This window comes from Patella vulgata, chromosome 3 (assembly GCF_932274485.2).
Source record: "Patella vulgata chromosome 3, xgPatVulg1.2, whole genome shotgun sequence".
Taxonomy (NCBI): Eukaryota; Metazoa; Mollusca; class Gastropoda; family Patellidae; genus Patella; species Patella vulgata.
The window spans coordinates 62,234,556-62,260,565 of NC_065881.2; the positions used below are offsets into that span (position 1 = coordinate 62,234,556).

Genomic DNA, 26,010 nt, shown 5'->3' on the forward strand with positions numbered 1-26,010 from the left:
TAATAGTGCAAAAAAGCGAAATTTAAATCTACCCCCTTCCAAATCTGTCCCCTTGCTGCGTATGTCAATGACCCTAATTGGGGTCCCGTTTGTCACACTTATTTAATTGAATTCAATTTCATTTCAATTACACTGTTAAGTCACGCTTATAAACTGTTTATTTTATGAACATTTATTTACGCGGTGATGATTGGGAGGCTTCCTTTTGTCCGACTTGTCTCACTTCCGTTCAAATTTCAAGATGGAGGTCGAAGAACTTCTTTCTTTCAAGGTTTGTAATGATTATTAAAATATATTAATATTATATTATTTAGAATAAGACAGCCTATAGTTCTGACACCATATACTATACTACTACACTTCAGTTTTTTAAATTAAAGCTCCTATCGTAGTTCATTGACATTGACAATGACCATAATTCAATGAAAATAAATAAAATAGAAGCTTCCTCCAGGCCAGCTCGGCAGCTGTGCCCCAGTAGTTCAAGTAGCAATGCAAAAGCTTTTTTATATTTTCGAATCTGACTAAAACTGAATATTTTCTAGCATTCCAACCCCCCTCCCATTTAAGAAACCCAAAAAATTTTCAAAATCGGTTAAGAAATAAAAAAAGTTATTGCATTTTAAGACCCCAAATTGATGGATGTACAATCCAACAAGTTAGATGTTACTCTTCGATATTCTGAGGACGTAACATCTAACATCCGAACGGTCAAAACTTCGTCGCAAAAGTTGATAACTAGTTTACTTCTTTCAGCAGACGGCAAAATTCACAATTTTCAGTTATCTGCACTGCTAACACATTAAACTTACATATCATATCCATCTATGTTCCGAAAAATATTTTTTGCTGCTGTCTATTTTAAGAGATTTCACAAAAATCTTCGCCTACACACAACAAAACACAGTGAAACAGGAAATGACCTACATTGGTCAAAGTTGAAATCTGGCATGGTGCATATTACGAACATAATTCTTTAAACGAAACGAAATCATGAGACTATAATTTGAAGGCGATCATTTTAAATTTATTTTTAGTGATGGTCCGATTATCGGTTTCACTATTCAGTAGCCTAATTGGCCGATGAGTGGCCTATCAGAAGAAATTTTACCGATATTTGCGTAGCTGATATCTGTTCAAAATGACTCGGCAGTCAATAAATCTTTTCATAAAATATTATTCAAATTGTGAACAAAGCATTCTTTCTAGTCTCTTACTTAAAATGGCACTCGGCCCTTTTATTTTAGTTGCCGTGTGTGTGATACAAGACTCAATAGATATTTTCAACGATAGAAAAAGCGGGAAAATGTCACGTGACATTGACAAGACAGAAGCTATTATCATCAACCGGTAGCGATGAAACATTCTAAGAATGCCGACAAATTTAAGGATTTATATTGTAATGAACATTTAATAACATTTTATAAATAATAATCTCAAGCATACCGCCTATGCTAGAATTTACCACGGCATAACGGCAAAACTGTCGTAAAAAGTAAAAGCTGAAGCAAACACGGACTGCCACGGTAATAAAAATAGCTCAAATTGAGCCCATGTACACGTATCAAAAAGTTATGCCTTTTATATACATGTAGACGTATGAAATGCATAGGTAATAACTTTTCAATATATCATACAGTCGTCCAGGGACGGCTGGGCTTGGGATTAGGTCAATAATTCAGAAATGCAAGATTTAGTTGTAAATAGTGTCCCAAGCATACCCATATAGTTCATTTTTTCATAAGAATGCTCACTTTCTAAAATAGTGCCCTTATTATAGAAGGTTATGACATGATGGCAACCATTGGGAACACGAATAACTAAAGGATCGAAAGGAAAAAAAATTTCGATGACTTTATTACTCCAAGAGGAATCTGTAAATTTTATACTTATGACAGTACCACCAAACGCAATTAGAACCAGATTAATTGACACGGAAAATCATAGCACCGTTTGTCTATCTACAAATATAAAAATTGCACGTTCAGTGACGGAAAATGACAACAGTACATAATTTGTTAAATATGAAGAAAGGCAGCCGTGCCTTATAATTGTCAGCTAATTTTTGTAGTTACGGCATTTATAAATTTTTGGTGCCGTTGTAGAAGAATCCTCATTTCAAGCACTGGTCATGATCTAGGCATACTACTACTAATTAATCATGCAACAAATAATTATTAAGTTCTCAATAGACGTTGTGTATTTTCAACTACGTATGAAGAGCGACCTAATTATTCTTCAACAAACATCGTAATCTATCCCGATATAAAACCTCTACAAAAACAGTACATATACGCAATCCATAAAAATATTGTACAAAAATGCATTTCGTTTCGCGTAAAACAGGGATCCTCAAATTTTAATGCGGAGGATATGACGTCAAAAAAAGGTCAAACTATCCCAACATGGCGACTGAAAGAAATGCTGGTGTATGTGATATTCGCCAATGGCGACAATTATTTTTATTGGCGAATAAAGTGATGATACTGGCGAAAAATTTGGCGAATGAATTTTAGAGAGAGTTATTTCGTAAATCTGCTAATATTAAACTTGAAATTGTCTCGTTCAACGCTTCTTTCGATAGACTCGATGGAGTGTCTATTTTTAGTACATTAATTACTCTAGTCTCAATCTTACAAGTCGCAAATCAGTCAATGTTACGCATTAAAAAACGACCGAAAGATCGAGTCTCGAGACTATAAAACACAGTTACGCTCCTTTTGTGTGGCACCGCGTTGTTTACATTCGCTTCACTACAAGTTTTCTTTACTTACGCAGCAAATAAATAAAACGCACAATAAAATGCACAACTAATACTAGTAAACCCAAAATAAGGAAAGATTCCCTTTTCTTTCCTACGACTACTGTTAGTCCAGAATCTACTTCCGTAAGTGAGCGTGTCATCTCGGACGCAAGTCCATTGTTGGCTTCATCAACATGTGGACAAAAATTAGACCTTTAACCGAGACCGTCGAGCTAACCCTCATTGACCTCATGCTTATAAAAATGGATAGACTGAAAAGCATAAATTTTGAATTTGTCAGAGCATTTGATCAGTGGTGTCTTAAAAAGAATCCTCGTGTCTTTTCTGTTATGACGATGGAGTAAATTAAATCATGTGACTGTGAAGTACGTCCTATAAGTATAAACATTTTTTTGTTATCTGCATTCATTCTCTCAATAATGTGAACTTTTGCATGGACAAAGAGATAAAATAATAATCTTGTGTACTATATAAGTACATATTAAAGTGACAATAACACTCTTGCTGGCTTGACAGCTCCATAAAATAAAAAATAGCCTTATTCTAAGTACTAGATGTGTTAGTGTCATACCTGTTGTGTAAATTATCCATTAAATCCTATTTTACTTGTCCAGAGGGTTCAAAAATATTTTTAAATCCAAGTCACATTTGAAAAGCTTTACGTCAGGCTTTTCAAATCATTTAGTTGAATTTTTCTAATTTTTTAAATTAGGTGTGTTAAGATGAAATTTGTATCATCAATTAATTGGAATATTGTAAAATAGTACAATTTGTTGACCAGAATAAAGATTGAGACATATTATTCAGTTACAACAAGAGTGGTATTGAGCCTTTAAACATTTATTTTCATTTTTAATTAACAAACATATGAATACAAATGATATAAAATATTTGGCTAAAACTTTCTGAATTGGTTAATAAAATTTTGATTTGGCTAAAAATTTGGCTAAAGGTTTTAAGAGTCTAGGGCGGTCACTGATATTGGATAAACCTGTTTCACTGAACAACGTTTGTTTGTCAGTAAGTGTTATTGTTGTTCAGAGGTGGATAACACAATAAGGTAGGACATGCATTTAGAATTTATCGACTGACGCCTTTCAGCTCGTGGCTATTTGATGCGCCAACAATTCAGTGGCTCATTGCTCTAAGAAGGGACGGCTTAAAGATCCTTGAGGTTACGTGTGTACGAAACTTCAAGGCACCCTGGAGTAGATGTACGCCAGTGAAGCGGTGAACTGCTGACGTAATTTCGTCGTCGCAGTAATTTCGTACCCCAACTATTTTGTACAGCGGGGTACATTGAACAATTTCTGTCAAGTGGATTAAAATGTGTTTTTTTTAAAAAGTTAAAAATTAATTGAATTGAATCTGATACACAATAGCAACTATGATATGTCTTCAAACAATACAATAAAGTAAAGAGATCTTCTAATAAAAACATTTGATATGGAAGGAGGACAACCATGTATGTGAAAAATATGCAAAAAAAGTGACCGAAGACCATTTCTTGGAGATATTGGCATCAAATTTTCAGGAAATATCCCTCCGACCATTAACTATCTATTGGAATTTTGAAATTTGAGCAATATAATTTATTTGTTTTGATAAAAAAAATTTGAAATTTAAGCAATATAATTTATTTGTTTTGATAAAAAAAAAAATTTGGTTAATTTGTGTTGAAGACATTTTTAAGATAGAATTCACATATGATGGACCTCAAATTTCCGGTATTGCTTTATGCCGACAGAATTATCCTTATAATATAACAACTTCCTACACTGCTTCTCGATTTGTATGTGTCTAGGGATCTTTAACGTGCGCTGCCAATCTGTACATACGACCTTGTTTTTCATTCAACTTTTCCTTGTCAGGTTCTCTGATCCACAAAACAAAGTGAATTCTGGGGATGGAGCACTGGACATCCCATACTCATCTAGCCCATTCTCTTTTCTGGACAACTTTGCTTGTGGACGACATGACTGGCATTCGTGGCAACAGGGAGCCACAGTAGCTCAGTAGGTAGGATGTTGACTCACTCAACGGGATGTGCCATGTTCAATTCCTGCAAGTTCATTGTGTTATACACACCAGCCTCCCCCTGGATGTACGACGGGGGACCTGGCAAGTGACAACATAGTCATTCGCATAGAATGAAAAACTGATGTCCCATGTGCGCATAAAAGAACCCTCGACAGTTGGAATTCGAAATAAAAGTAGGCTGTTGCCAACCGTAGGCCTACCATACATTTTGACAAAGAGCTTTATCCTCCCCATCGCAGTTTAAAAATAGAACAACGCACAAATTTACGAATGTCGTCGATACGAAGACAAAACAAAATTTAGGTAGCGTGGGAAAACAAATTGGAATCTTTGAAAAAATTAGAATCCTTAGTCATTTATAGTTTTTTAAGAAAGTTAGTCGAATCAAATTTTTACAAAGATTCAAATTTTTTCTACATGTTTACTTAAAGATACATTAGTTAAGAGTTTAGTAAAGAGTTGGACATTCTTGTTATAATAATTCAAAAATAGATGATAAAAAAGAAAATATTGAAAATTTCAGTCAAATTACTTTGTTCTGAACGGAATTGTCTCTGTTGGAAGTTTGGACTAGAAATAGGCATCAACTGTGTCTGCACCGTCTATGAGAATTGGCGATCGTTTTATTGACAGACGATAACTCCACCCATCAAGTAGCATGCTCAATGGCTATAGTAGCCTCGCTTGGCAGGCCTTCCATCACCAGTTTCCGGTAGTGACATCAGTGACTAAAGGTAAACGTTAGCTTGGTCTGCCATTTATTGATTTAATTTTAAATGAACGACTAATTAAATCTAAGCTGTATCCAAGCCATCCGAGGGTCTACAGAGTTGATTTTGAGCTTGTCTTGTAAATAAAGGTCTAATTAATAATTTATATAACATCTAAAGCCTAAATAAATGAAATGAAATGGGGTTTAACGTCCTACTGTTCTGCTCCTAGCCCGGGCTAATGAAGACGGGCATACGCCATACAGTGTGCTATGAGGGAAATTTTGCCCAGGCAGTGGCACTATCGCCTACTCTTATATCGAATTCCAACTGCCAAGGGATCTTTTACGTGCATTCCAATGTATACACAGGACCTCGTTTTTTCGTATCATCCGAAGGACTAGACAGCTGTCCTCCGTTCTGCACCACTGTCAATGGGGAAACCACGTCGGAAAGTCCAGATGAGCTTTCTCGGCCAATGCAGGGATCGAACACCCGACTACCAGGCTAGCGAGCCAGCGTCTTAACCACCTAGCCACCGTGGCTCCCCCTAAATAAAGACATGCAATAGGCAGATTTAGCTCTTGCATAATGTATGTTTAATTTTTGTTTCGTCTTCGTATCGACAGCCTTCGTAAGTTTCTGCGTTGTTCTATTTTTAGACTGTGATGGTAAAGATAGGCCTAAATCTATTTGTCAGTTTGGTGTTTTTACCAGCGTTGTGTTGCAACATCTTATTTCCCCATATTTACCTAAATTTCTTATTTTCTCACTTAAATCTTCCTTTACATTTTACACGCGTTCACAAGGACTGACACGCGACTGTTTAGCAGTAAAAGGTGTCCGAGTAAATTATACTGGGGAGTCAAAAAGTATCACAATGACCCAATATAGGCAAGTGTTACGAGACTAACCAACAGAGCTGAACTAAACTATACGACATGCAATACATTATGTACATTACTAAGAAACTTGGTTGGACACATTCACTATAACAAGAAAGCGGCTGTGGTCTGCACCCACATCGGGTGGAGTTATCTTTTCTTTTCTTCCACAAGTCAATATAAGTCAATATAACAAGAAAAGGGGTCATTTTATAAGAAAATATGTTTACTTCCAGTGACGAGCGGCGTTTTTGCCTTTTTCTGATAATTTTAATTTTTCAAAATATAAAAAATCAGTCGTAAATACGTTTCTGAATGTCCAAAACACGCTCGACACAAACTCTGCTTTCTCCTCTTCACGAAAAGTAAAAAGTCATTGGTGTTGGAGGTCATAAACCTTCCCGAAATCGCGGAACAAAAATGGCACATTTTGCTGACAGATTTTTTGTTTTGACAGTGATAAAAATAGTATCAGTGGCGCCCCTAGCGAGTTTTTGCATTGCTACTTCAGGTTTTACTGTAGCTTTAATTTTTAGCCATGATAATTCTTATCTACGGCTGCAATTGATACACTCACTATTCGAGGCTTTGAATGGAAATAAGTAATTATGTTATTGTTACAAATATTGAAATAGCCGGAACTGCGCTATTGCACATTCGCACTTCTACCAGTTCCCGTGAAATTTGCAGGGGGTGTTATAGGGGACGAGCCACAATCTCACACCAAATTTCAGCCGAATCGATCAATAACTTTTTATTTTACCGACTTTTTATTTTCAGACGAGATACAAGTTTATCAGTTCGACGCCATTTTCTTTGTTGACTATTTAGACTCGAATAACAAAACACTAAGACAGATTCCAACACACTGCGCTTCCTGCCTAACGATGCAGTTCGTAATAATAATAATAGTAATAGTAATTTTCGTATATTATAACTTTTGGGCTAAGCCACCATTTTTTATAAACGATTATTTGGTGTTGACTAGTTGGATTGGCCTTTACGTGTGAATATTGCTGTGACCTTGATGCTGAGGTTAATGTCCAGGGTGAAAGCAGAGACTATACCCTTGATAAACGGAGGTTGGGTCAAAGTATAAGGTCATGGTCATGTTACAGAAAATTGAACTCAAAACTTTTCAAAGGCAGTTTTGAGACATTTGACCTTGACTTACGACTGTCACACCGTAACCATTTTAAAAGGCCCTCATCTTGGCTTAGACCATCGACGTTTACCTTTGTCCTGTCACACACTGCTTGGTCAGAAAACGGTCAAACACAGAGGGCCCTTGTTCGAAAGGAAGACAATGGACATGGTTAATATGAAAGGTTGTGGTGACATCCGGTCATCAACGCTAACCAACCGTGACCAGGACTTTGACCTTGACTCCAAACTTCCCATCTATATTGGGGCCTTTGCGTTTATGCGAGCCATGGCCATATTTCTTGCTGTATTATCAAGGTTAATGTTCGAGGTGAAAGCAGAGACGGCGCCCTTCAGAAAAGATAACTGGGTCAAAGTCATGGGTCTAGGTCATGTTACTACAGAAAACTGAACTCAAACTTTTCAAAGGCAATTTTGGGACATTTGACCTTGACTTACGACCTTCACCCCATAACCATTTTAAAAGACCATCATCTTGGCTTGGACCATCGACTTTTACCTTGGTCCTTTCCTGTCACACACTGCTTGGCCAGCAAACGGTCAAACGCCGAGGGCCCATGTTCGAGAGGAAGGCTATGGGCGTGGTCAATATGAAAGGCTTTGGTGACCTCCAGTAATCAACGCTAACCAATCGTGACCTCGATTTTGACTTTGACTCCAAACTTCCCATCGATCTCGGGACCTTTGCGTTTATGCACCTCATGGCCATATTTCTTGTTGTATTATCAAGGTTAATGTTCCAGGTGAAAGCAGAGACAACGCTCCTCAGAAAAGATAATTGGGTCAAAGTCGTGGGTCATGGTCATATTACGGAAAACTAAACTCGAACTATTCAAAGGCAGTTTGGCTTGGACTGTGATAGGTTTTCTCCGAAGATTTTCTTATGGTCAAATCGGTTTCTATCAGGAGATGGTGCCAAATTTCTATTGTTAGTTTATTTCGATAAAAAGGAGAAATACAAATTGACGATCTTTATTATTCAGTATATTCCCGTCCACAATGCGAAAATTTAATACAAAATAATTGCCCCTTGTGCAATTTGCATGCATGTCTGAACCCAAATACAAGGAGTATTTATTACCACTTTCTTTTCTTTGTATGGAATGGGGTGATAAATATATATTCATGTTCAAGAAATGGGTGTTTCAGGTTTAGTTTCAGATTTAGATCCCATGGTTTGCATGACAAAGGATTTGTGTTTGACTTGTTTGAGTAATAAAACACATAGGCTATATTGTGAAGTTGTTAAAATTTTAATAAATCCCAATCATATAAAGGCCAATATTCAATCTGCAAAATAGTTAATTATTAAAACATAGTTAAAACTTCAAAAAGTGTAACGACTAATCACTAAAAAAAAAAACGCAACAAATCACAAACGGTAGAAATGTCAATTTCAAGCCAATCAACATAGATCCGTTGATCTGTAACTACTGATCACTAAAACAACAGCTAATCACGATAACAGTATGTTTATTAATGACAAATCTCTATTGGTTAGGGTTTTGTCATTTGGTACTTAATACTTTTTCCGGAACTAATCACACTGGCGGAAGTAGATATAGCTTCGTTGTTAATGCAAACAACAGTTTCGGAAATGCGCAAGTGCCCAGGAGTAAACACACCGGGAGTCAATTCAAACTGTCAATCGAGTAAAGGTCGATGATGGCCATTTGAAATGGTTACGGAGTGAAGGTCAAATGTTCAAAAACTGACTTTGAAAAGTTCGAGTTGCCTGCTTTAAACCCCGGACATTAACCTCAAAAATACAGCAAGAAATAGGAGCGTAGCACATATAAGCGCAAAGGTCCCGATCTCGATGGGAAATTTGAAGTCAGGGTCAGCATCAAGGCCAATCCAACTAGTCATCGCCAAATAGTCGTTTATAAAAAATGGTGGCTTAGCGCAAAAATTAAAATATACGAAAATTATTATTATTATTACGAACTGCAGCGTTAGGCAGGAAGCACAATGTGTCGAAATCTGTCTAAGTGTCTTTATTATTCGAGTCTAAATAGGCAACAAAGAAAATGGCGTCGAACGGATAAACTTGTATCTCGTCTGAAGATAAAAAGTCGGTAAAATAAAAAGTTATTGATCAAATCGGCTGATATTGGTGTGTGATCATCCCCTGCAAATTTCAAGTCTCTACGACCACGGGAACTGATAGAGGTGCGAAAGTGCAATAGCACCGAGTGGAACTGGAACACTGAAATCCTAATCTTATCTTACAAACAGTTCTTCTGTATTTTCGGGTTACATGACACCCCGCAATTCTGGTTCGGCGTCCATTTTAAGCTAACAGAAATTTGGGTTTAATCAAATCATATAATTATACGATAAGGTTTCACCTTTATTTCAATGGTAATTGGTTTATTATATGTTAAGCTATCTACAGTACAGTTTGGGGTCAGTGTTATTGGAAATTAAGGGAGTTATAGGCCAGTAACTTTTTTTAGTCAATTGACTACAAAACATGCTCAAAGGAAGGTCTTAAGACGGTCCACTACTGTGGTTGGAGCAAGATGGAAGACATCAGTAGTGGAACCATTTCTAGTTTTACTGGTTTACACTGTAGCATTGATAACGTTGACTAAGCAACAAATAATTGTAATAAATGAAAATATACAACACTAATAGATCAAAGTCGTCAGTTTATATACATAATGTGTATTAGTTAGTAATCAGGCAGTAGTCATTAAGTAAGTGTTTTGTGGATAAGGTGTTAAAACTGTGATTATTGGATGATATACACCACTATTGTCCAGGTTTGTGTATTCAGTTGTGATGAGTGTTATAAATAGTCACACTTTTACACCAGTAGTGACATGTTTTACAGCTAATTAACACACCTGCTAATTTCTAACCACTTTCGGTACATACTAAACATTAGTTTAGAATACTGGCCACTTACACGATTTAATGACAAAAATTGTCATTACTAAAAGGTCTAGCTTCATTAGTTTACCAGTGTTATTATATTTATATTATATTCGATAAGTCTTGTATGCATAGGCCTACCCATCAACACAAAATTATATGGTCAGAGTGGATCCTTTGAAGAATCAAACACCATCGAAAGAGATGTCAACATCAGGATTATCGGTTAATCAGCTTTATAATTATCCTGCTTTGATCGTTAGCATTTCCAATATTTTCCAAAAAGACTAATTGATCCATTGATACTGCGTTCTATTGTACACTTGTCGAGCTATGCATGTCAAAGGGCAGATAGGTCTATACAGTACATGTGATCCACATGCTCTACATGATGACGAACGGTAAATTTTACCTGTGTGTTATTTTTATAAAATAATGATTTGACTTTTGTGTTCAACCTTTTCTTTCAAGGGGTGCAATATAGCCCGGTTGGAGCTGACGTGCCATAAAACCATATTTCATTCATTTTCTTTGAAGGATATTTTCTTTCAACTTATTCCCTGAGTCTGTAACTTTAACTACCAGAGTCCGAAATTTCACCTGCACAAGTCCAAAACGTTGAGGACATAATTTTTTTGAATCCAAAAGGTCGTTAGAAATGTCGTGGGACTGAAATGTCATTTTATCCACTTTGACTGACTGATTAGCCAGCCAGTTCTGTAAATGTAAATGTTTGATCTGTTTTGGTTTAACTCCTTCAGTTTGTAACACAGGTACATGGGCGTTACTGTAATGCAACCATATTAGCTTCTGATTTATGTATTTTGTAGATCGATAAACCAAACACAGGAAATACATTAAAGAGAAAAAAATATGAAATTAATGATGAGAATTCTGCACCAAGATCTAAGAAGAAGGGTGGTATTGTTGGTCAGATACAGGCAATTGGTGCTGAAGTTACTGATGATGATAAAGCAAAGATAGCTAGAATGGTGGAAGAACAGACAGAGGTAATGGAATATTTTATTTTATTAATTTCTTTGGCCTCCTTCAATTTTGTTGACTGAGTAATTTTCCTTGTACCACAGACTGTTACTAAAATTAAACTTTTAGACATTGAGTCGTGTACTGCCAGATCATTTTCATTCAGAAGCCCTTTGTCAGGTAATCAAGACCTGAGCAGATATAGAAAATGTTGTTGTTGTTTCTATAATAACTCTCCTCCTCCTCAGCCATCTCTTCTGCACTGTGTTTCATTTTTTGTTAGCAAAGCAACTGTTTGTTCCTAAATCCCTTCAACAAGCTCAAAAATGGGCAGGAGAAATTACTATTCACTCAATTTATTCTGTGCAAGAAATACATGTACTTGCCTCACTCGTGCAAATCAATATTTGGGTGAGTAGTCATCTAAATACATGTAAACAGTGTTGCCATCTAAACGGCATATCTCTTATGGTTTATTTTCATAATTGGTTAATTATGTCAGCTAGCAGGTGTAACACATTTAAGTTAATCCTAAGTAAAAATTAAAAAGAATCTGTTCATTTAAAATTGAAGTACAAAAAGTGTGTTTTTTGTATGTATTTTGTTTTATTAGGTATAATCAGGTTTAATTACATGTATGTAAATTAATGTCAGTATGGTACTGTATTTTTTGTTATAGGGTGATTTACTGGATGAGACTAGCTTAAAGAAACTTTTGCTGCAATTTGAAAAGAAGTGCTATAAAAATCAAGAAATGAGAATTAAGTTTCCAGATTTACCAGAAAAGTATAAAAAAAATTCTGTCAATTAAAACTTGATATAATCCATCTGCTTGATTTATTTGTACCTGCAGATTCCTCAATAAAATCATGAAATTTTCATTGCAAAGACAGTTTTCATTGACCCTTATGTATTTTTTATTTTCGCTTTATTTTATATGTATTAGTTTATTGTAGAGATTGTTTCAAAATATACTTTAACCCTTTAGCACTTGGTACATGTACATGTAATAATGACTAGGCCTACCTCAGTTCCATGAAGAAAATTAGATGAAAGTGAACGATTAATACCGGTACACCCCTGGACACTCCAAAACAGTCTGAAACTGCCGTTCCTTAGATTGTCTCAACCCACCCGAGATATGTGAATAGTTTCCGACCTTTCACTAGTTTGTGAGGGTGCAACAGCAGTGTACAAGAATCGGTCTAAGGAGCCCTTTTAAGGGCAGTTTGGCGAGGTCTAAGTGCTGAAGGGTTAAGCAAAATAAAAAGTTAATATTAATACCAGATTTATTGGCACAGATATTGTTTGTGCTATAATCAAGATATTGGCTAGTTTATTGGAGTTATACTTTATTTATAGATTTATGGAATCTGAAGTAGAATTAAATGATGTGATACAAGAAATGCATGTTATTGGAACCATTCCTGAATTTTATCAAGTTTTAATAGACCTAAACACAGTTCAATCTTTATTACAACTGCTAGCACATGAAAACACAGGTACCATTTTCAGTTATACTTGCATCAACATTTTTTTGTTAATGCATTATGTAAGAGCTAAATCTATCTATTGCAGGTCTTTATTTTGGCTTCAAATTTATATAAACTGTTATTTAGACATTTATTCACACAACAAGTCTATAATCAGCTGTCTAGACCAACAGATGGCCGAGATTTAAATGGATTAGAACACCCACAAGATTTTAAAATTTAACAATAAAATGGAGAATCAAGACTTAGTCCCGATTGTCAAGTATTGTTGCTACTATAATAAAAAATCTATGCTACATCTTTAAACACTTGTAACTTTGCTCAGACTAGATTAATTTAAATCAAATTCTGAATACATTCATTTTTCACTATCTATTATAGCAAGAATAGCCAGCTCTTTATCTAAATCTTAAATAGCATTTTTAAAAGAATGCTTTAAAACAGTGGTGGGCAAACCTTTTAGGTGAAGTGCCAAAAACAAAGTGAGGGCCAAGCAAGGATTATGAAATATCATTTTTATACGCCCACATAGAAATGTGGACGTATATTGCCGTCGCCCCCGTCCGTCCGTCCGTCGTCCACAATTTCTTGTGAATGCTCTAACGCCAAAAGTTATCATCCAATTGTTTTAAAATTGATATATGTTGTTTAAATTAGTGAGATGAAGAAGCCTATTTAATTTCAATAATTTCTGGGGTTTTTTTACGTCTAGAGTTATGGCCCTTGTTTCACTTTGTTGAACCTTGTGAACGCTCTAATGCCAAAAGTTATCATCCGATCTATGTGAAATTTATATGCAATATTTAAATTAGGGAAACGAAGAAGCCTATTGAATTTCAGCAATTTCCGTTTATTACTTCTAGAGTTATGGTCCTTGTTTCACTTTGTTTAACCTTGTGAACGCTCTAACCCCAAAAGTTATCATCCTATCTTTCTGAAATTTATATGCATTATTTAAATTAGTGAAACGAAGAAGCCTATTTAATTTCAATAATGTCTAGAGTTATGGCCCTTATTTGGCTTTGTTGAACCTTGTGAACGCTGTAATGCCAAAAGTTAACATCCGATCTTTGTGAAATTTATATTAAATATTTAAATTAGGAAAACGAAGAGGCCTATTGAATTTCAGCAATTTCCGTTTATTACTTCTAGAGTTATGGCCCTTGTTTCACTTTGTTTAACCTTGTGAACGCTTTAACCCCAAAAGTTATCATCCTATCTTTCTGAAATTTATATGCAATAATTAAATTAGTGAAACGAAGAAGCCTATTGAATTTCAATAATTTCCGTTTATAATGTCTAGAGTTATGGCCCTTGTTTCGCTTTGTTGTAATGCCAAAAAGTAACATCCGATCTTTGTGAAATTTATATGAAATATTTAAATTAGGAAAACAAAGAGGCCTATTGAATTTCAGCAATTTCCGTTTATTACTTCTAGAGTTATGGCCCTTGTTTCACTTTGTTTAACCTTGTGGGGGATCACGTGGCTAAGTGGGTAAGACGCTAGCTCGCTAGCCTGGAGGTCGGGTGTTCGATCCCTGCATTGGCCGAGAAAGTTCATCCAGATTTTCCGGCGTGGTTCCCCCTTGTCAGTGATGCAGGACGGAGGGCCTGACAAGGATAGCTGTCTAGTCCTTCGGATGAGACGAAAAACCGAGGTCCCTTGTATACATTGGAATGCACGTAAAAGATCCCTTGGCAGTTGGAATTCGATATAAGAGTAGGCCGTAGTGCCGCTGTCCGGGCAAAATTTCCCTCATAGCACACTGTATGGCGTATGCCCGTCTTCATTAGCCCAGGTTAGGAGCAGAACAGTAGGACGTTAAACTCCATTTCATTTCATTTCATTTTAACCTTGTGAATGCTTTAACCCCAAAAGTTATCATCCTGTCTTTCTGAAATTTATATGCATTATTCAAATTAGTGAAACGAAGAAGCCTATTTAATTTCAATCAATTACGTTTATAACGTCTAGAGTTATGGCCCTTGTTTCACTTTGTTGAACCTTGTGAATGCTCTAATGCCAAAAGTTAACATCCGATCTTTGTGAAATTTATATGCAATATTTAAATTAGGGAAACAAAGACGCCTATTGAATTTCACCAATTTCCATTTATTACTTCTAGAGTTATGGCCCTTGTTTCACTTTGTTTAACCTTGTGAACGCTCTAACCCCAAAAGTTATCATCCTATCTTTCTGAAATTTATATGCATTATTTAAATTAGTGAAACGAAGAAGCCTATTTAATTTCAATAATTTCCGTTTATAGCGAAGAAGCTTATTGACTTTCAGCAATTTCTATTTATTACATCTAGAGTTATGGCCCTTTTTTCACTTTATTGAACTTTGTGAATGCTCTAACATCAAAAGTTATATGCTGATCTGTATGAAATTTACGTGCTTCAATTAAATTTGTAAAGAGAAGAATCCTATTGAATTTCAGCAATTTCCGTTTATTACTTCTGGAGTTATTGCCCTTGTTTGACTTTGTTCAACCTTGTTAATGCTCGATTGATGAAAGTTATCATCCGATATGTATGAAATTTATATGCATCATTTAAATTTGTGAAACGAAAAAGCCTGTCAAATTTCAACAATTTCTGTAGATTACTTCCAGAGTTGAGACCCTTGTTTCAATTTGAAGAACCTTGTGAACCCTCAAACAGCAAAAATTATAATCTGATCTGTATGGAACTGTCTTGTAAAGGCCCCCAATTACCTACAAAGGAATAAATATGCGACAACCCTTGTCGACCACTCGGACGATTTAGCCGCTGTGGGCGTATGTTTCGTTGCCTGGCAACCTATCTTATTGAATAAAGTAATACGGAACAAAGTACTTTTTCTGCACTTTTTATTTGGCTCCATAGTTATATTCAAAGAAAACCCAAAGCATGTCAACAAATCAAACAATAACATAAAATTAAAGTAGGCCCAAGTCAAGTGACGTCAATTAGTCAACTACGTCATTGAGTGACGCTGCAAGCTAAAATAGACCTACAAAGATCATTGATCCTACAGAGTAACGCCTGTATAGAGTTTGGGCCCAACAATAAGCAATTTCGAATTTTATACGCCCACATTGAAATGTGGACGTATATTGCCGTCCGCCCGTCGTCCACAATTTCTCAAGTTATCATTCAATTGTTTTAAAATTGATATATGTTGTTTACATTAGTGAGATGAAGAAGCCTATTTAATTTCAATAATTTCTGTTTATTATGTCTAGAGTTATGGCCCTTGTTTCACTTTATTGAATCTTGTGAACGCTCTAACGCCAAAAGTTATCATCCGATCTTTCTGCAATTTATATGCATTATTTAGATTACTGAAACGAAGAAGCCTTTTGAATTTCAGCAATTTCCGTTTATTACATCTAGAGTTATGGCCCTTGTTTCACTTTATTGATCCTTGTGAACGCTCTAACGCCAAAAGTTATCACTCGATCTGTATGAAATTTACATGTGTCATTTAAATTAGTAAAGAGAAGAATTCTATTGAATTTCAGAAATTTCTGTTTATTACTTCTAGAGTTATTGCCTTTGTTTAACTTTGTTCAACCTTGTTATGTATAAAATTTATATGCATTCATTTGAATTAGTAAAACGAAAAAGCCTGTCAAATTTCAACAATTTCTGTAGATTACTTCCAGAGTTGAGACCCTTGTTTCAGTTTGTAGAACCTTGTAAACCCTCAAACGACAAAATTTATAATCTGATCTGTATGGAACTGTCTTGTAAAGGCCCCCAATTACCTACAAAGGAATAAATATGCGACAACCCTTGACGACCGCTCGGACGATTTAGCTGCTGTGGGTATATGTTTTGTTGCCGGGCAACCTATCTTTTATTTCATTTATAGATAAAATTACTCATAAATATTCGGACGTAGTGGAAGGGTCTGGCGGGCCGGACAACTAGGCTTTGTAGGCCTGATTTGTCCTGTGGGCCGTAGTTTGCCCACCACTGCTTTAAAAGTTATAATTACAAAATTACATGGTCACCCTGGTAATAAAATGTAACAAATTTGACAAGAGAGGTAATTCATCCTATTTCCTGTACACATTGGGGATACTTGATTGAATGTTCTGGATTTGAATTCTCCCAATCCCACAAATACTAACAATTAGAAGCAAGGTTATTGTGTCCCAAAAATGGTGACGGACGGACAGAAAGAATGGCAGTTGAACCCGTTAAAATCTTCCCCGGTTTTCTTCAAAAGGCGGGGGACAATAATATTTGTAGTAAGCTCCAGAATGTCAATCAAACATATTTGATACTTTTATTATTTTGTAGATATAGCCATTGCTGTTGTTGATTTATTACAAGAATTAACTGATGTTGATACTTTAAATGAGAATGAGGATGGTGGAACAGCTCTAATAGATGCCTTGGTAAGATTTGACACAAAATTTGTTTGGTTTTGCAAAACTTTCCACTTGGTAGTTCAAGTGTAATTATTACTGAGCTTATTTGTTTAAAATTTCTAATTTATTAACGATACATTCCTTTGAAACAAGTACTGCAAATTACGCTCTATTTGTTGGGTAATGTATCTAAACTACCAAGAAAATAGATTCAATTGACAATGAATTTCAAATAATGTCTTAAAACATTAACATACTGACACTGCCTGAGAAAGTGATCAACTTCTAAAAACATCTAAAAGATTATTGTGAATCAATGTGTATAGGAATTTAAACAACTTGAATTATTTCAGCTTGAAGGTCAGATTGTAGCTGTATTAGTACAAAATATAGAAAGATTAGATGAAACAGTTAAAGAAGAGGCAGATGGAGTACACAATACATTGGGTAATTTGATAAATATATGAAGAGCCCCGAGGAAAAACGATCTAAGTCACTTTTTCAACGAACCCTAGTTAATGGCACAACTGGTAGTAAATTGTATAAGCTTTCTGTGGAACAATCAATTTCAGGTAAAAACGATCGTAGTCACATCGAACCATGGCCCTTGGCCGGACAAATACAAGTCCATCGTATTTTTTTTACCTTAATTTGGCTGAAAAGTGGAAGTCAGTTGTTTTACTGGTAATTATGGTTTGTATTAAACATCATTTTAAAGTTGTAATTAAACTCACTCGTTATTCTGTTCGCGTCAATCATTCTTGTCCAAAAGTCTGTTTTGCCTTTTATGTGAAAAGACAAAAAGACAAAAATGTGACTTGGATCGTTCTTCCCCTGGACTCTTCATATATGCTGTATCCTCTTTTGTAAATGATGCATTGTATCTGTAACACTGCAGTGTCTCTATGACAGACATGTCTTAATTTATTATATTTTATTCCGTATTTCAGCAATTATAGAAAATATAACAGAATTTCGACCAGATGTTTGTCATGAAGCAGCTCAGCAAGGTTTATTACAGTGGTTGTTAAAAAGAATAAAGGTAATTTAAGTAAAATAGAACTTACTTTGCTTGTTAATGTGATCAACAAATTTCATAGCAATTAGTACTTTAATACCTAGTTCACAGTTCACACCAGTTACAAGATTTAAAGGTAAAATTTAAACTGTACAAAGATATTATGTATTGGGTTTTTTTCCAGGCAAAAATGCCATTTGATGACAATAAAGTGTATGCCAGTGAAATATTAGCTATATTATTACAAAACACAGATGGTATGTAAGACCAGGTTTTTCTATACTCTTGTGAAATATATAATACATGTATCAAAAGTTAGCTATTTATTTGAAAACAGATTTACTAATAGTAAATGTATTATAAATAAAATGACATCAGTTATTTAAATATTGGTTTAGTATTGATTATTATTGATGATAATCTACTTTGAGTATATTTATTCGGAGGAATATGAATAAATATTAATTATCTATATTAAACAAATGTCTTTTACCTTCCATGTTTGGTTTAATTTTTTTCTTCAGAAAATCGACTTTTATTAGGTGATATTGATGGAATTGATGTATTGTTGTCTCAACTGTCAGTAAGTATGTTATGACATGTTATATAGTTAACTAATGTGTAACTTTCGAACAGATTGAAAGTATTTCTTTTTTTGCCATTTAAAATGACATGTCACAATGTTTATGTAGTTCAAATTAATAGATTTTATATTATTTGTGCATTATTCTTACAATATTAGATTAGTTTCCTTCTTGAAAGCTTTACTTAGATGTGCAGTGCTACAGTATAAAATCATAAGTGTTTGTAAATTTTGCAATGGATCTGTTTTGCGTGCTATGACTTTGTTTTTATATTAACAGGCTTATAAACGTCATGACCCTACTACTAAAGAAGAAATAGAATATATGGAAAATTTGTTTAATTCTCTTTGTTCGTGTCTTATGGTGCCAAATAATAGAAATAAGTTTTTGAAAGGTGAAGGTCTGCAGTTGATGAATTTAATGTTAAGGTGAGAATATAACTGATTATGATCATATTACAATTGAATGTATTATCTTGATTTTGCTTTCGTTTTATAGACTTTCAGTTTTTGATTATGCTATAGGAATTATTATACGCCCACATTTTCATGTGGACGTATTATGCCGTCGCCCCTGTCCGTCCACAATTGTTTGTGGACTCTCTACAGGTCACAATTCTTATCCGATTTCGACGAAACTTGAAATATAGGTTTATCCCCAAAAGATCTTGGCTGCTTTCGATATTGGCATGTATCGGATCGAAACTTCATGGATTATGGCCCCTGTTTGTACGAAAAATCACGTTTTTAGCTTGTGGACCCTATAGAGGTCACAATTTTTATCCGATTTTGTTGAAACTTGAAATGTAAGTTTATAACCCAAAGATCTCAGTTCCTATCGATATTTGCCCATATCGAACAGTAACTTCCTGAATTATGGCCCCTGATTGTACGAAAAATCACGTTTTTAGCTTGTGGACCCTATAGAAGTCATAATTTTTATCCGATTTAAAAAAACGTTCTATTAAGTCACCGTTACACCCTAAGGATGACTGAGTTCGAATTTCGTGAAAATCGGCCCAAAATTGACAGACAAAATGGCTGCCGTTCGTTCCCAAATAGCGTAAGAATATGGTATATCAAGGTTGTGGACCCTATAGGGGTCACAATTTTTATCCGATTTTGTTGAAACTTGAAATGTAAGTTTATAACCCAAAGATCTCGGTTCCTTTCGATATTCGTGCATATCGGACCATAACTTCCTGAATTATGGCCCCTGATTGTACGAAAAATCACCTTTTTAGCTTGTGGACCCTATAGAAGTCATAATTTTTATCCGATTTAAAAAACCGTTCTATTATATCACCGTTACACCCTAAGGATGACTGAGTTCGAATTTCGTGAAAATCGGCCCAAAATTGACAGACAAAATGGCCGCCATTCGTTCCCAAATAGAGTAAGAATATGGTATATCAAGGTTGTGGACCCTATAGGGGTCACAATTTTTATCCGATTTTGTTGAAACTTGAAATGTAAGTTTATAACACAAAGATCTCAGTTCCTTTCGATATATGCGCATATCGAATTGTAATTTCCTGAATTATGGCCCTTGATTGTAGGAAAAATCACTTTCTTGTTAGCTTGTTCTCTATCCATCTCTCGAAAATGTGGGCGTATCCTACCTGGCAGCCGCTGGTTACCATCAGTATTTGTATTGTGAGGACCTTCAAATATTTATAAGGACCTCAATATTATTTATGTAAACTTTTATTTTTCAGAATTTTTAATATTTTTTTTTTTTTTCTGTATTTTCTCAACAGGCACATCTGTTGGATACTTTATCTGAATATGTAATGGATGTTGAGTTGTAATTATGTTTTTTAAAATGTACTCAGAGTAATATTGAATAATTAATGGAACATTATGTAAGATTTAGATAAAGAAGTGGCCATTTCGCTATATTTCAAAAATAGATAATGCAAAATGAATATATTGAAAATTTCATTCAAATTACTTGATTTTGAGCAAAGTTATCAATGGTTGTAGTTTTTGACAAGATGTGTGCATTTATCGTAACCACCGTACTGGTCATTCGAGTCTTAGTCTCGCTTCTCCATTCTTAAATTAAATCATTAAATGGCCAGTCCGTTTTAATCTACTTAAAATCGAGAGTTGATTATGGTCTTGTCATGTTAATAAATATCTAATTAATAATTTATATAACATTTAGGGCCCAAAGAAAGACCTGCAATAGGCAGATTTAGCTGTTGCATAATGACTGTTTAAGACAAAATGACTACCTACCACCAGTGATGAGTAACAATAACCTCTATAAAACAGAAATGTTTAGTGACTGTACCTCTGCTATTATAGATGGGGACTACAAGTGTTGATACTGTATGTTCAGGTGATCTATAAGTACCATATCACAATATATATTATATATATCCACACATATATTTTTTCAGAGAGAAGAGAATGTCTAGAAATAGTGGTTTGAAGGTATTAAATCATGCTATGACAGGAAGTGAAGGAGCAGATAATTGTCAAAAATTTATTGACATTCTTGGATTAAGAACTATTTTCCCATTATATATGAAAACACCAAAGCCAAATAAAGAAGGTCATACTAAGGATGAAATTGAAGGTATTTTTTATATGCCCACATTGAAATGTGGTCATATAGTGTCATCGCCCCCTGGCGGTCCATCTGGCGATCCGGCATCAACTAAAGTTAATATCCGATTGACTTTAAATTTAAACACAGTGTTTAAGGTCATGAGATAAAGAATCCTATTGATTTTCAACGATTTCCGATAATTCCTGCCAGAGTTATGGCCCTTAATCACTTTGAAAAATCTTGTGGACGCTCTGGAGGCTAAAGTTAATATCCAATTGACTTTAAATTTATACACAGTGTTTAAGGTCATCAGACAAAGAAGCCCATTGATTTTCAACGATTTCTCATGATTACTGTCTGAGTTATAGCCCTTAATCACTTTGAAAAATCTTGTGGACATCAGACGAAGCCTATTGATTTTCTACGATTTCCGATAATTAATGCCCGAGTTATAGCCCTTGATCACTTAATGTCCAATTGACTTTAAATTTATACACAGTGATTAAGGTCATCAGACAAAGAAGCCCATTGATTTTCAACGATTTCTCATGATTACTGTCTGAGTTATAGCCCTTAATCACTTTGAAAAATCTTGTGGACATCAGACGAAGCCTATTGATTTTCTACGATTTTTGATAATTAATGCCCGAGTTATGGCCCTTGATCACTTTAAAAAATCTTGTGGATGCTTTAGAGTCCATAGTTATCATCTGAATGATTTTATATTTATACACCATGTTTACGCCTACAGATAATCGTTTTGATTGACTTTAGATTGATACACAGAGTTTAAGGTCCTGAGATGAATAAGTATATTGATTTTCAATGATTTTTGATAACATGAACAGCTAAATCCATAATATTAAATGTTTTGTATACTAAACGTTAGCATGGGTCAAACAAATTCTAATGATTTTCTGATAATTACTTAATGAGTTGTTACACTTAATCAGATTTTAGTGTATCATAAATGTTTCATTACCGACTTATGCGACAGCTCTTGTTGACTGCCCGGACGATTTAGCTGCTGTTGGTGTATGTTTCGTTGCCTGGCAACCTATTTTTTAACTGTTCTAATGCATTGTTTAATTATGACATAAAGGTGGCTGTCCTTATATTTTTAAAAGCAAGAATTTGGGACTATGCTTGGGTATGGGCATCACCATTCATTATAATATTATATGGTGATTTTTTTATACGCCCACATTTTTAGCTTGTGGTCCCTCTAGAGGTAACAATTTTTATCCGTTTGAAAAAAAAACGTCTGAATATATCACTGTTATACCCTAATGCCGGACAAAATGGCGGTACATATATGGTATATCAAGGTTGTGGAACCCTCTGGAAGTCACAATTTTGATCCGATTTTGATGAAACTTGAAATATATCTTTATAACCCATAGATCTTGTAGATATTCACGCACATTGGATCGTAACTTCCTGAATTATGGCCCTTGATTGTACGAAAAATCGCTTTTTATTTAGTTTGTTCTCTATTCATCTCTTAAAAACAACAAAAGGCGGGTAGCAGTGTTTGTTGTTTTTGTTTTTCAATTGTTTATTTTTCAATTTATTTCAACACCATACCGGTATAGGCTTATTTCAGTTTATTTCAACTTATTTCAACAATTTGAGGTACAAATCATGTGCATGTTCTAATTCTGGTTCAGCAGCCATTTTTTAAGTTTCGTGCAGTAATTGGATTTTATCAAATCGTTTAATTATGTTTCACTTTTACCGGTATTTCAATTTATTTCAACAACATATAGGAAAAGGTACGAATCAGTTTGAGGTACAAATCCCGTGCGTGTTCTAGTTCTGGTTCGGCAGCCATTTTTATAAATTTTGCGTAGCAGTTGGATTTTATCAAATCATTTAATTATGTTTCACCGTTATTTCAATTTCTTACGACTTATTTCAATTTATTTCAACGACCTATAGGAAAAGGTATGAATCAATTTAAGGTATGAAACAGCCAGGTTACGAAACAGCCTGCACCCGTTTTATTGATATTCATAATTCAGTTTTGAATTCTATTTGTAGAACATGTTGTGTCTGTTATTGCTTCACTATTAAAGAATTGTCAAGGAACACAGCGCCAACGTCTTTTAAATAAGTTTACAGAAAATGATCACGAAAAGGTAAGTTCCTGACATTTATTTGTCCTTTAATAGGGCCAAAATATCCTGGGTAAGATATCTAATTCAATGTTAGCATTATTTTTCTTCTATTTTTATTTTCAGGTGGAAAGACTACTAGAATTACATCTAAAATACCTTGATAGGGTGAGGTCATGTGACAATGAAATAGAACAAGAGAAATTAGTGAGTATAATACTTATTATCTTCACCTAAACTAATCAATACTCAAGTAATTTTGAAAATTGGTGTCACATGTTACAGAATTGACACTCAATTGAACATTCTGGGATTGTTTCTTGCAATGTAATGATGTCAATTGAGCAAACATAAAGTTTGGGTGACGAGGCATGCACCAACTTAAGCTGAAACAAGTTTCTTGATTTTGACTATATCTCGAGTCAGTTTGTATTGGGTTTCATTTCTTTACAATGTAAATACAAATTGATTTGTACTGTTTAATTTTCAGCGTTATAAAAAACAAGGTCTACCAATAGATTCTGATTTAGATGATGAGTTCTATTTAAAGAGATTAGATGCTGGTTTATTTACACTACAACTGGTTGATTATATTATGTTAGAAGTCTGTTCATCAGGAGAACCTTCAGTAAGTACTTATAAACATAAATCTGCCTATTGCAGGTCTTTCTTTAGGCCTGAAATTTTATAAAAGTTATTAATTAGACATTAATTAACTTATCCAGACCATAATCAACTCTCGACGTCATCACTAGCCTGCAATGTTTATTGGATTAGGTTCCGATTTGCTGTTCGACTTCCATTCCTAATTTAATCATGAAATGGAGAATCAAGACTATGTTTTTATCGTAACTCCTTCAGTAATGATGATCGAGGCTAGGCCGAAAATTCAATCGCTAAAATCTCGGATCAATTTGACTGAAATTTACATTATCTAGTTTTTAACTATTATTATAGTGAGAACTGCCAGCTCTTTATCTAATCTCCCATAGTGTATCTTTGATATAAGTTTGATCAAAAACTAAGGAAAATAAACTAGAAGACTTCTCTTTAATATAAAAATACCATGAATTATTTTATGTATATAATTTGCACCTTTATTATCCTATAATTGTTATCAAAACTGAAAATTTTGCAAATTTTTTTCCCCAGATAAAACAAAGAGTGATGCAGATTTTAAATATGAGAGGAGGATCTGTTAAAGCTATTAGATATATAATGAGAGGTGAGTTTAAAAGCATAAAAATTAATTATTTTTTCTCAATACAAATTTCACCAATGTAATTGATTGTTGAAATCCTTCTGTTATAGAGGCATTATCTCTTTTTAAAAAGAAAAGTGAATTTGCACATGGTTAATTTAATCTGGCTCTTTATTACAATTCCAAACACTGACCTACTTTTACCCCAATAAAAAACCCAAATGACTTGTAAATTCAAAATCCAGGCATCTCAAATTTTTTGTATTACACTTTTAATTTGAACATTCCAAATTTAAGTGTATAGTCAATATACATAATGAAAGCTGCCTAAAAAATAAAAGAAATATTCAGAGTTTGAAGCAGTTATATCAAGTTGAGTGGGGTTGGGTTTTTTTTTCAGAGTATGCTGGTAATATTGGTGATGCAAAGGATGATAATACCCAAGAAGCTGAACAGGATAGAATATTAAAATTAGTGGATCAATTTTGAGTTGAGATGAATCACAACAGTACTAAAATTCAAAGAAGAAGAATGTATGTTTGCTGGACAGTTTGTAACCTGGTCCTTTTCCAGAAAAAAAAAAAACATTTTTTATTTGAATGCCCAAGATAAGAAAAGGTTCCTCAGTCCTCCTTCTCTAAACTTCAGTGTCAGCATACATAAATTTCTGACAGTCACTGGTTTTTACTTCTTGGAAGAATGGATTGTATCAGTAACAGGCCTGTAACTAGGGGAGAGGGGCCCTGTGAAAAATTGTCGACAATAAAAAAAACCCTAGATATACAGTGTCGGTCAATTTTACAGCACCCCTGAGAACACTTCCTGCCCCCCCCCCCCCACGTTGGTCTGAGCTAGTTACGCCCCAGATCAGTAATCTTAGACAATTTTTAATATGCCACCGACAGAAGTGTGGTCTTTCAGAATCGTGCTGGCTGGATATTTTATTCGTTACAATTTTATCACCTCCATCAGTCATCATAAATAAAGTGGATTGAACACTTATATTATTGTTTTTATTCATATGATTATATCCTGCTCACAAGGTCCAATGTTAGCTGTCAAGCAGTTAGAGGTCATGTAGCTTAACCGAAAAGAAAAGTATGATGCTGACCAAATTTGATCCTTTATGCCTTCAAGAGATCTAATCTCTATCGTGTTTACAAGCCTTCTGGACACGTAATATATCTCTGGAACAGAAAGTCCTAGAATGCTGAAAATCCTCTCTGTCAAAACTTTAAAAAGTGT

At 34.6% G+C, this 26,010-nt stretch overlaps 1 protein-coding gene across 1 annotated transcript; it reads left to right on the forward strand.

Annotated features, from left to right (window-relative positions):
- Positions 1 to 217: 217 nt before the first annotated feature.
- On the forward strand, positions 218 to 25,767 carry LOC126815157 (beta-catenin-like protein 1). Its single transcript, XM_056099678.1, has 16 exons — positions 218 to 271; positions 11,273 to 11,452; positions 12,106 to 12,212; positions 12,789 to 12,928; positions 17,216 to 17,313; positions 17,640 to 17,733; positions 18,237 to 18,328; positions 18,489 to 18,561; positions 18,829 to 18,887; positions 19,168 to 19,316; positions 21,296 to 21,474; positions 23,491 to 23,588; positions 23,691 to 23,771; positions 24,055 to 24,192; positions 24,717 to 24,789; positions 25,166 to 25,767. Exons 1-16 carry the CDS (start codon positions 242 to 244, stop codon positions 25,252 to 25,254), a joined length of 1,680 nt encoding a protein of 559 aa, XP_055955653.1. The 5' UTR covers positions 218 to 241; the 3' UTR covers positions 25,255 to 25,767.
- The last annotated feature ends 243 nt before the right edge of the window (positions 25,768 to 26,010 follow it).